The sequence below is a fragment of the Belonocnema kinseyi genome, chromosome 3, assembly GCF_010883055.1.
Source record: "Belonocnema kinseyi isolate 2016_QV_RU_SX_M_011 chromosome 3, B_treatae_v1, whole genome shotgun sequence".
NCBI lineage: Eukaryota > Metazoa > Arthropoda > Insecta > Hymenoptera > Cynipidae > Belonocnema > Belonocnema kinseyi.
In genome coordinates this window covers 79573858-79587046 of record NC_046659.1, presented here as the reverse complement: position 1 = coordinate 79587046, position 13189 = coordinate 79573858, and the positions used below count along the sequence as shown (strand labels likewise).

The 13189-nt window shown below is 27.7% G+C and overlaps 1 protein-coding gene across 3 annotated transcripts in view; it reads right to left on the bottom strand.

Moving 5' to 3' along the window:
• Window positions 1-386: 386 nt before the first annotated feature.
• The window catches only part of LOC117168929 (moesin/ezrin/radixin homolog 1), a 54649-nt gene continuing 41846 nt past the window's right edge, over window positions 387-13189 (bottom strand). For 2 of the 3 annotated variants that reach the window (XM_033354912.1, XM_033354914.1), the window contains exons 7-10: window positions 10723-10965; window positions 10461-10636; window positions 6800-7022; window positions 2653-2817 (exon numbers count right to left, since the gene is read on the bottom strand). In XM_033354912.1, the coding sequence (XP_033210803.1) occupies window positions 2653-2817; window positions 6800-7022; window positions 10461-10636; window positions 10723-10965 (807 nt within the window). Of the gene's footprint in view, window positions 2818-6799; window positions 7023-10460; window positions 10637-10722; window positions 10966-13189 lie in introns of all 3 variants that reach the window. The other variant, XM_033354911.1, reaches the window with a different exon arrangement.

The window sequence follows — 13189 nt, the reverse complement described above, 5'->3', positions numbered from 1 at the left end:
TCTCTGAAATTTTAATATTTGCATTTATTTAACTACTAATGCTTTTGAATTGAAACAGTTCATTTTTAAGGTTATAATCTCCACAAAACTGTTTAATTCTGAGCAGATTGAAAATCATCCAGTAAAATCAATTATTGTTTAATTTCTAATATTCGAACTACAGTTTATTTTTAAAAATCAATTATTAAATTAGACTTACATTTTATCGATTTAAAAGCCTTTTTTGACAAAAAATTTAAGTTTCAAACGCATTTAATTTTTGTAAATTGTAAAAACAGTATTTTTAATATGAAATGATTTTAAATTTTCAAATTTAAATTATTTTCTAATATTTTCCCCCTTTATGGAAAGGATATTTGGAAAAGAAACGTAAAAAATCCTCAATATATACGGTAATGATTTTTATTATTTAAACAATCTCTAGCCTTTCCAGCAAAGTACATTCATATGTCCTCGCACCAACATTTTTCTTTAATATACAATATCTACCTGTCTTCGTCTCGAACCACGCGTGAGTTTTGGTGTCAACAATAATAACACTATCTTACGCGAGGGATTATAGCAACGACAATAAAAACATTGAAGAAAAGAAAAACTCGGAGAAGCTCCATTTACTGTTTATGGCCTCACAAAATATCAAATTCTCTCGATATTTTAATTCCAATCACCAATAAAAAAAAGTTCTTTTCCCCTTTTTTCTCCGGCATTCCAAATTACAAAATTCCTCAACGAAAAGCGGTATAAAATATTGCTTCTATAAATTTCGTGAATCGTCGTGAAACGACTCACATTCGTGCGAAAAATGTTAGGCGTTCGATTAATATTTATTTACACGTAGTACGATATTGCATTGCAATTTATAGATTCTACGCTATTAAACTCTAGGTAGACGGTTTTTCATTCGGACGCATGTAACCAGTTAATTCGATGAGACTGTGTGTTAAGTACCGTTTCAGAAAAAAAGTTGTATCAAATTTCATGTTTGCTTCCGATACCATTCTATTTTTTACAAAAAAAAAACAAGAAAATTTCTTTTTGTAAAATTAGCAAAGTATACAATTCGTAGTTCTCAGAGTTCGTCTGGAATGTTTTGACAATAACTGTTTCAACTTTTAAGTAAAGACGGCGGTAGAAAACGAAAAAAAAAACGGTTAAAAAACGTTGCGGAACAGTGAAAAGTTTCTAAAATAAAAAAAAAAAGTTAGTCGATTGAGGATGGTCCTTCTGATCTACCTTCAAGTGTAGAAGCTGAACGACCATAGTTGACAATTAATTAATATATCAATATAACACTACTAAACTGTAAACATTAATATAATAATAATTAATTAATAATATAATAATAAGACTACTAATTTGTAAATATTACTATTAAATATAATCAAAAAATATCTATCGTTATTTCCTCTGATAATGTTTTGAATTCCTTGTTCACGATTGTAACGAGTGGTGGTTGATAATACTAAGTAATGATATAATATCGACGGATACCGTTCAATCTCCAAATCCTGACCTAATTCGAATGTCATTTCCTCTCGATACAGATATTGATGGTCGCTCGTATTTTCATCAAAAAGAAACTAATTGGCAGCATTAGAAACGTTAATGTGATCGGTGGTTCGACCTTTTTTCTCCTCTCTCCTCTCTCTCTCTCTCTCGAGTGGATACTCGGGGCTTTTGAAATATAAGTCGCTTTTAAAAAATATAATACGACGTACCAAAACCGCTACGCCATTATCTGTCATTCACTCTATTTTCTCTCGCACATTCTTTCCACTTTTCCATTCTCACAAGAAAACACGCACTCTCTCTTTCGTTCTTTCTTTCTTTCTTCCTATCGTACATAAGTATCTAGTACTATATGTATATCGATAAAGGCCACGAGTGTGATCAATATAAAATCACTAATTAGTAAATCGTACTCCGAACGTGCTAGAAATGTAAATAGAACCACGAGAGATTTTCTCGTTTCAATATAATGTTCTCTATAAATCCCCTCTTTTGATATTCGATATCACTTGCGTGTAGCAATCGGTTTCAGAAAATCCACCCCGATTGCATCTACTTATGTACTTTTCTACGTACATATATATATATATATATATATAGAAAAGCGACTGATAAAATTGTTTTCGTTAAAAAGAGAAGTCTCAAAAAAGAAGAAACCAATAGGCCGTGGAAATTGCTCGACAGAGTGAAGAAAAGTTCGCAATTGACAGAATACTTTTTCGAGAATACTAGCGCACCTTCGAGCATTCGATCAGTAAGAATGAGAATAAAAATGGAGGGAGAAATTGATCGTGCCCACCATGCACAATCGAAGAAGAACAGCGATTGAAGCGTAAATCCTCGATGGATAAAGACGAGAGTGCATTTTTTTCAGGGATATGATCTCGTGCCTGGATAAATGCGGAAGACAATAAAAAAAAGCGAACCACGTCAAGTGTGTTTAGGCCATAAATGCGGTCGCAAATTGAAAACAATACATGCAGACGATTGGTATTTTGCCAATCCTCCTTAATCAATCTTCTTGTATGTATATCTTTAAACATTTCTGCTCTTCTCTATTTGCTGCGCATGCACGTATTGCCCTCGAGGGTGGTAAACAAGATAAAAGTAGATTAGCGGTTGGATAAGGATCAAATGTAAAATTTACATGTTCTCGAACTGATCGACACGACGCTTGGTATTTCCCTTGCGAATCTCGCGCAGCGTCTTGTACTTGTCACGACCCTGGCGAACGTTTTCTCTGTGGATTTTGTCCATCACTGTCTCTTTTGTCTCGTCTCGCGACTGGGCCAGATCTTGCTTCAATGCCTGGAAAAGAGAAGAAAACAAATGTTTAAATTACAAAATTACCAAAAATTTGACAATTTATTCTCTCTTAATAAATAAATGCATATTTAGGTGAAATTAATGTGTTTACTATTGGGAATGGTTAAACTGCGATACACCACCTGGTGACAAAAATCCGAACTTGAACGAATAGGTATCATTTTAAAGATGTATTTTTATTTGTGCATGAAAGTGTTTTAACGATTTTTGCTGTGGAGTTTAAAGTATTTATTGGATACTAAAAATACGTATTTATCGGAACCAAAGGGGCGTAGATGAAATTTACATTATCTAAAGTAAAAAAATCTTTTTTTACAGAAATATTTTTCTAAAAAAAAAAAAACATAAAAAAAACAATTATTTTTCTATTTACTGTGATTTTCAAACAAATCTTTTAACAAAATTTTAATTTTAGATTTTAATTGTTGGATGTACATTTTATTTTAAAGAATTTAAAAATGCTGTTTTAAATGCCATTAAAAATTAGAAGCGTTTGAAATCGAAGATTTTAGATAAAAAAATATTTTTAATTGATCCACTGTGAATATAAATTAATAATGATTTTAAAAATTGAACTGTTCTTTCGGGTTAAAAAGTGAATAATAATTAATTTTACAGGACTATTTTAAATCAGAATTTCCAGTTTCTAACGTTAAAAATTATGGAAACTATTTCAATTGGAAAGTCTTAATAGTTAAACAAATGTAAATGCCCGATTAAAAATTTATAAACTATTTTCAATTTTAAAATAAATCCAAAATAATATATTCATAATTAAAAGCTTTTATTAAAATTTCACATATTATTTTAGTCTAAAGTATTCAAATTTAAATCATTCCATTTAAAACATTTTAATTAAGAGAAATAAGAATGACTTAACATTTAGAAATATCTGACTGTTTATTTAAAATCAAAGAAGTTGAAGAAATATTTAGAAGTTTTGGAAAAATTCAAATTCAATAAAAAATTGGTAATGATTTAAAATAATTTAAACAAAGTGTCTACGTGTACCGACAAAATCCGGCTAATAGTAATATAATTTCGATGTAAATAGCCCACGGCCTAATTTAAAACAAAATATAGATTTTAGCAGATTTCAAACATAAAATTTAAAAGCTTTTTAAGAATTTTAAATGGCTTCAGAAGATTAAAAAAGATTTCCTATGAAAATTGAAAAAAAATTTTATTTTCAAAAAAAATTTTGAATGAATATTCAAAAAGATTTAGAAAGATTTACAAAATTATCAAAAAATGAATGTAGAAGATTTTAAGGAAATTTGTTTAATGTGGCAGAATTAAACAAAAATTACAAAAAATAGATTCATTTTAAAGGATGTTTATAAGTTCTGAAATAATTCCAAAAATAATTTAAAAATGTAAACAACATGCAGGTGTTTCAAGAATTTCGAATAAGATTTGAAAGCATTTTCATGATTTTTTAACCATTTGAAATATAAATAATTTCATTTTTAATTTAAGAAGTGTTCAATTTATAAAAAAAAAATGTAATCGTTCAATTTTTTATGTTTCTGACTTAAAATTGCTTTAAATGATATAATTTTCAAAAAATTTTAATTCATTGATTGATTCTTCAATTTAGACTTTAGATCATTGAAAATGTTTTATGCGTGTAAATTATTGAGCATTTTAACCAAATTAAAGAATTCTCAACCTACAAAGATAAATTTTTAATAAAATGAAAAAGATTGATTTTCAACAAAGACAGTTGCGTTTATACCTAAAATATTATAATAATAAAAATATTATATTTATACCCAAAAAAACAGTTGCATTTTCAACTAAACAGTTATTAATTTAATTTGTTTAAATATGGATGAATTTTTAACAAAAAAATGGTTAATCCAAAATTAACCAATTTTCTACACAAATAGATGAACGTTCAACAAAAAAGTTGAAATTTCAAATAGAAAATATAAAACTTCAACCGAAAACATTTGCATTTTCAACCGAACAGTTAAATTTTCAAGAAGACAGTTGAACTTTCAACTTAACAGTTGAATTTTCAATCAAATATTCGAATTTTTTTCTTAAAATAGATTAAACATTAACCAAAAACAGTTTCATTTTCAACCAAATAGTTCAAATTTCAAGGAAAAAAAAAATTTTATAAAAAAAAGTTTAATTTTTAGAAAAAATAGGTACATTAAATTTAAAAAAAAGTTAACTTTTCAACCTACAAACATAAATTTTGAAAAAAATCTAGTAATTAATATTCCTAAAATAGATTATATATCTACAAAATAGATTAATTATAAAACCAAATTCGAATTTCCAAACAAGAAGATTAATTTTATATAAAAAAGACGCATTTTCAACGAAAAAAAAAAATTATAACCCAAAAAGACGAATTTTCAAACGGAAAAGATAAACTTCAATTAAAAAATGTTGCACTTTAACCGAATCGAAATTTTCCTAACACTTTTAATAAATCCGGTAAAACAAAAAAATTGCCTTAAAACTTGCTTATTTTTTACAGTTTTGAATGTATTTTAAAATCTTTTTAAATATTCTGTTAAAATTAATATTTCCAAATAAAAAATCTTAATGAATTTTTCTAGGAATCTTGATAAATAAAAAAAAAAATATTTGTGACCGCTAAACTTAATTTTCATAATTCCTTAATTTTCCCTTACCAATTTTTAATTTTCTCTGGCCATCAATATTTAAAGACCAAAATAAAATTATTTTTTTAAAAATGATGTAGAATGTTCCCAGAAAATTTAAAAAAAATGTTTATATTATCTTGAAACATTTCCTTCAATAGCTTCCAAACTTTATTTCGAAACTTCTAAGTATCTCTTAAATTTTGATCAATTTTTCGAAAATAAATAGTTTTTAAACTGTTATTTATGCATTAGAAATCAACAATTTTAATTACAACCAAAAAAGTCTGCGGAAAAAGAGGAATTTTCAAAAAAAGAATTGAATTTCTGATGAAATAGTAAACTTTTCAGTAAAAGTAATAAAAAAAGAGAACGAATTTTCAATAAAATAATAAAAATTTTAACTGGCAAACTATAATCGTTAGGAGAAAGCCACTGCAAAAAAAATAATAAAAAGACGCCAAATAAATTACTAACCAAAATATGATATCAGGGTGGCCGCTAAACTTCATTTTTAAACTTCCTTCATTTTTCTCGAACTAATTTTTCATGTTCTCCTATCATTAATATTCAAAGACCAGAATCTTAATCTTGTAACATTTTTAACAACAAATCTTTTATAAACAGGATAAAATAATTTCAAATGAAAATAAATTGTTTTTACTTTATTATGCTTCACAGTTATTGAAAGTGCCTCTCATAGAAATTTCTTGACTTTTGCCATATTTTTCTATTTTAATCTCTGACCTTTTCCTGATTTCCAGGTTTTTTCTGACATGCGGAGAGTCTGGTATTAGGATGGCAAAGAAAAACAATGTTGCGCTAACTCTATCGGAAAATAAAATAAACTGTCCGATAGAGATGCATGCAGGATGGCTGTTTTGATCACATACATTTTGAACTTGTTCCGAATCGTCTTGTAAAATTAGTTATTATTATTATTATTCACTTGTTAATCCTCAATGTATAGTTCCAATTTTAAAAATTATAATTTATATTCACATTTGATCAACTAAAAATTTACTAAATGGAAAATTTTCGAATTACGCATTGTAAACTAAATGATATATAATTGAAAAAGATAGAAATTTAACTGATTATTGGAAGAAAAAAAACGGTTGAAATCAAACTTGATCAAGTTTTCTTTTCTAAAAATTGGTAAAAGTTCCGGTAAAAATAATATATATTTACTGTCATTTCCCGGTTTCAAAACATCCCCGGCCATTTACCGATTTTCCGGTTTAGAGGCCACCCTGAGTTGGAGTAACACTGTTGTTTTTTACCTTTCTAAAATAAATAAAAAATATTCCAATTTTAATAGATAACAGATGATAGGTCACCTTAAGTTGATCGTGGAGACGTTCATTCCTTTCTGCTAAAGTGCGTCGTTCCTCGACTGGATCGACTATCGACTCGTCGGTGACGAGTTCCTTTGTCACATCTCTGTGTCCTCCTTCATCTTCACCTTCCTCCTCACCTTCCTCTTCATTCTCCTCAACGTGATGATGTTGAGGTGTCGTCGCGTTTGCTTGGAATGCCCTGTCGGCTTCTTCCTGTCTCAATCTGAAATTTGTTACGATTATTAAAATACACATAGGGTCTAGAGATTGTTAGGAACAAAAATTCTAGCTCTTTTCCCGGTATTCCGGGTCAATAAATCAAGTTTTCTAGATTCCGTTTTATATTAATCAAATAGTACAATAACAGTTTGCTCTACATTAAAAAAAATGGGACATTGCTTTTTTTGGCCAATGATTTTTGTAACGTTGCATTTAATTGTATAATTTAGTAATAGAAATTATTGATTTTTTAGAAATAATAAAATTTATACCTTAAAGGGTATTTTAGAATTCGATAATATGTTTGAAATTGTCACTTAACCGCAACTGATCATGTCGAACTTCAAAATAAAATTTTCATGTCACTAATAAATTTAAGGTAATTTTGGAATCATTGCGATATACTTAAAATACTTGAAATCTATTGAAACCTTTGAATTCTTTCGGAATCTTTGTGAAATCACAAAAAATTATTTAAAAACGTTTGAAATAATTTCAAAATTATGAAATCGTTTAAAATCTTTGAAACCTGACGTATAACGCCTTCGAGAAATCTTTTACATCTTAGTAAAAAAATTTGTGAGATCTTTAAAATCTTTGTGAAACTTTCAAAAATCTTCGTAAAATCTTTTAAAATATTCTAAAATCGTTTGAAACCATTTGAAATCTATTAAAATCTTTCTGTTATCTTTTAAACTGTTTGGAATTCTTTCGGAAATCTCTCTGAAATCATTTTAAATCTTTGAAATCTAATGTACAACGCTTTCTAGAAATCTTTTTAATCTTAGTGAGACCTTTGATCTTTCTGAAACTTTTGTGAAGTCTTTTAAAACAGTTTGAAATCTTTTGAAATCTTCTGAAATCTTTCGAAATATGTTGACATCTTTTTAAATATTGTGAAATCGTTTGAAATTTTGGAAATCTGACGTCCACGCCTTTGTAACATCATGTAAATCCTTGTAAATACTGTAATATCCTTGAATACTTAGTGAAATGTTGTGATTTTTTGTTGAAAGCTTTGAAACCTTTGCTAATATGAAATCGCTTTAAAAAATCGTTTTAAATCTAAAAATTTAATGTACATTCAAAAGTGTAGTGGTCAAACCTAGAAAAATTCTAATCCTGAAACTGAATTAGCATCGACATTTTCGACTAATAATTTTTATAATTTGTAAGTTGAGTATCAGAAAAAAAATGTATAAGGTAAACTGACCATTGCTGGAACAGTTAGGAAAAGCTAACCCACATAAACACAATTTTAAAGTGGGGAATTGGAATTTTTTGTAAAAAACCGTTATCATAAGTGGCTAAGACATTATTAAATCGATTAGAACAAAACGTACATTAGTAATTTTATAATGAATTGATATAAATGGATATTTTTAAAGCTAGTCAGATCGCCCATTAGTGGGACACAAATTTTGGGACATATCCTTAAGTGGGACACCAAAGAAGCCAATACTGAGACGAGGAAAATCCAATGGGGTTTTATCAAAATAAAATAGCACAATTTATTTATAATTTATTACAGAATACATGAAAAAGCAAGAATGGATCTAGATTACCGTTTAATTATTTATTCTAAAAAAGCTCTTTAAAGTAGTTCATTGAAACCTTTAATTCCAACCTCAAAATTTTCCAAGTAGTTTAATAATAACTCGTAAATTTAATTTTGTAATAAAATTAGTAATTATGAATAAAAATTTAATATTATGGACTAATATGAGCGATTTACTTGCAAATTAAACTGTTTGGTAGTACATTTTGAATTAGAATTCATCTTAATTCAAATTAATACATAAATTGAAAAATTTATTGAAACAATTTAAATTATTTTTTGGTAACAAATTTTATTATTTGGCTGAAAATGTTGTTAACTGAAAAATATGTTTTGATCAATATTTCAACTATTTTGTTTAAAGTTCGTCTTTTTGGTTCGAAAATTTGTCATTTTAATTATAAATTATATTTTGCTTAGAAAAATGCAACTGTTTTGTTAAAAATGATATTATTTAGGTAAAAAATTCATAAATTTGGTTAAAATATTTTTCTTTTTTTAATCAAAAATTATAATTAAAAATTATAATTAAAAAGATATGTTTTCGAACCAAAAAGACGAATTTTCAAGAAAATAGTTCCAATTTTAATCAAAAAACATTTTTCAATCAAGAAATAAAACAAATTTAACCAAACTGTTGAATTTTCAAGTAAAAAATATGAGTTTTCTTCCAAACAGTTATACTTTAATTTGAAAATATAAATTTTCAACAGAAAAGTTAATTTACTTAATTTATCTTAAAAAGTAAATCGATGATATTAATCTTATTAATATTTCATATAAATCTATAATATTCAATTTTAATGCATACTTACTAATTTTTGTTGAAAAATTAAATTTATTCGATACTATATTACATTACTTACCTAAGCGTTGGGAAACTTTGAGGTAAGAATTGGAGGTTTCAATAAACTACTTTGAACAACTTATTTAGAATAAATAATCAATTGAACCGCAAGGATATATTTTTTTAATATATCACTAAAATAATACTGTGACATTTAATTGAAAATACGGCGAAAGTGACCGTCTCAGTAATGGAAACGCAATTTCGCAACTCACGTTCAAGTGTGTGCTATCGAATAAAATCGCTAATAAAGTTATGAATTTTATTCTTAAACGTATTAAAAATGTGAAAAAAACATTACTTTTTCTTTTAGTGTAGGAAACTTTAATATTACAATGCTGTAAAAGTTATACGGAAAGTTTTAAAATGAAAAAATGGCGAATTTTGTAGCAGTTCTTTCACACATTTTGAGGAATATTTTTAATTATTTTTTACTAAATGTATAACTTGTCAGAACAAAAATAAATAGTGGTAACAAATTTTAAAGAACTTCAAAAATAATAGAACATTTTTACTTTTATAATTTATGTTAGAATATAAAAGATACTCAACGATATTTATTATTTTCCCAGTATTCGAAATACTTTTTACGTTGTCCCAGTAATGATCCGTTTACCTTACTTTACGTTCTTTAACAAATTTTAAACATGAAAATACTACAAGATTGTAACAAATACAGATTAAAATAATTAAAACTACCTTTCGGACTTCAATATAATAAATGTTTTGTAAGCAAAGACTCGATAAAATTCTATTTAAGTTACTGATGAAAAATTAAAGGGGACTTCCAGATTTCCAAGGTGTTAATATATTTTGTTAAGGTTTAATAACTTATTATCAAAACCTTTGTTCATCAATGCCAGAGGCTTATTGTCTTTCTCAATTTATTTGATTTTTCCAAGAAGATTTACACTCGTTCCCCAAAAATCCTAAATAAATCCCGAGAATTTCCGAATTATCCACCAGTAAAGTCGATGGATTTTGAATTTACTACAAAAATTACAAAAACTCATTTGATTTTTAGAATCTGGACTTACCTAGCTGATTCAACTTCCTCCTGTAACCTTCTGGCTTCCGCGTCCTTAGCTTCCACCTCGGATTGGATGCGTTGAACCTCATCTTGCTTAGCCCTAATCTCTTGTTCAAGTTTAGCTCGTTCAGCGGCTTCCATCTCGTGAGAACGCTCTAATTTCTCCATCATGACTGTCAATTCCTGTAAAAGGGTGGATAATTTAATTGAAATGTTCACTTCTAACAAAAGGCAAATATAATTGAATCAAATCTGAAAAGTGAATTTACCTTCTGACGATCTTCTAATTCCTCTTTAGCAGCCTGCAACTGTCTCAGTTGTTCTTCCAAGCGACGAATCATTTCCTGCGCTTCGCTCAATTCCGCCTGTCGCCTCTGAATCTCTTCTGCCATGTTCCTCAGCCGCTCCTCATATTCCTGCTGCTTCTTCTCAGCACGTTCCCTCGCTGCGATCTCCAACTGGAGCTTCTCTCTCTGCCTTTCTCTCGCAAGCTTCTCCTCCTTTGCTTGAGCCTTTAAAAAAATTGAAATTTTAATTTCCTGTGCTTTCCTCTTTGCAATAAAACTTAATACATGTTTTTTTTAATGCCTTCAGATATTATAGGTTTTATCACGGCGCTCAAAAGTAGCAAATATAACATTCATCATCGGGAAGAATAATTAGATATTAAATACCTATCAAACATGAAAATAAAATTTAAAGAGCTGATACGGAAGGCTGGTCTACTTTAAAAAAATGTCAGGTCTACTTTTTAAAAAATCCGGTCAATTCCACTTAATGACAAAACATTCTTCTGGTTATTTAACAATTATTAATCAATGCAAATGCAAAGAAACTTTTGATAATTACTCAATTTTAAACAATTTTCATTAATATTATAATAGAAAATTTTTTAAATTCCGGATTTATAATCATATCACTTTTCCGCGGGACATCACTCCTGCAATCAAGATTTCAAAAATTTCAAGAAATGTCAAAGAAATGTGTAGGATATCCAAAGAAATTAAATTAAATGGCAAGAGATTCTTAGTGATTTCACACATTTTAAGAGATTTTAGGGTATTTCAAGAAACTTCAAAAGATTTAAAGGATTCTATTGAATCTCCAAAGATTTCACAGATTTATAGGTAATTAAAGCGGATTTGAGAGAAATTCATTGAATTTAAAAATTCAATAGATTAAAAATAATTTCTACTTACTTTAATAAATGTTTACAATTTTTAAAACGAAATTTTCATTTTCAACGAAAAATTTCATTTTTCTTTCCTCTTTTTTATTTTTTTCCGAAAATTTTATTTTATTTTATTTATTTTTTTCAGATTACAATAGGATTTTTTGGTTTTCGTTTATTCGTTGTGGTCCAAATTTGGCCGTTGGATTCTTGTTTTGTTTAACAGGATTTTGCATCAATATCCAATAGATAGAGTCAAGGAGTTAACCATTCTCAAAATTAACACATTTATAAAATCTCGTGATATCCCTTGAAATCCTTGCAATTCTTTGAAATAAAGTCAACTCTTTTGTAAATTTTGTAAATCCCTTAAACGGGAAAAATTCCTTTTAATTTGTTTAATATGGATTTTCGAAAATCACTTTTTGGTATCTACAGCACAAATCTGCGGTCTAAGTTTTCCTTCGCCGTGTAAAATTTCTGAAGTATTAATTAACAGGTTTAGGCCGCGGGCCCTTCAACTAAGCTTCCTGGAAATCCATTGAGATCTTTTAAAAACTTTCAAAATGCTATAAAACTCTTTAAAATTCCATGAATCTTTTAAAATCACTTGAAATCTTCAAAATCCCATAAAAATTTCTTAAAATCGGGTAAAATCCTCGAAATTCCGTAAAGTATTTCGAAATATAAGGAGAGCCCTTAATATTTTTTTAGTCGCTTTAAAATTCATTGAAATCTTTCAAATCCGCGGAAATCTTTCCGAATCTCTTGAAATCCCTTAAAATATATTAAAATATTTTGAAAGCCATTAACATACCTTGAAATCCCTTAAAATCTTTTACACTATTCGGAAATCCTATAAAATTCTGTTAAATCTTTTGAAATTTTACGAAATCCTTTGAAATCCCATGAAATCATCGAACCCCATTTAAAGCTTTTAAAATTAATTGAAATTCCTTAAAATCTTTTGAAGTTTATAAAAAATCCTTAAAATCCGTTTAAACCTTCGAAACTTCGTAGTCTCTTAAAAATGGTTAAAATCCTCAAAATTAAGTGAATTATTTAGAAATATTAGGAGATCCCTTAAAATCTTTGAAATCAATTTGAAATGCACTGAGATGTTTACAATTTGTGCGAATCATTCTGATTTTCTTAATATCCCTTAAAATATATTAAAATCCTTTTAAATCTTTTTAAATCTTTTAAAAGAAACTAAAATTCCTCGAAATCCCGTGAAATCTTTTGAATCTTATAAAATCCCTTAAAATGTTCCAAATCTTATAAAAAATCTCCAGAAATCCTTGAAATTATGTGAAATTTTTCGAAATATTAAGAGATTCTTTGAAATCTTAGAAATCGCTTAAAAATTCATTGAAATATTTAAAATTCGTGGGAATCTTTCAGAATCTTTTTAAATCACTCAAAAGATAATAAACTTCATTAAAGTATGTCAAAAGCTATTAAAGTTATTATTATTATTATTACACCATTAAGCCATTTCCCTTTCGGGGTAGGCGTGACTCACTCGGCAGGGGAAAGGAGTAGTGTGTGGATGGGATAGAGAT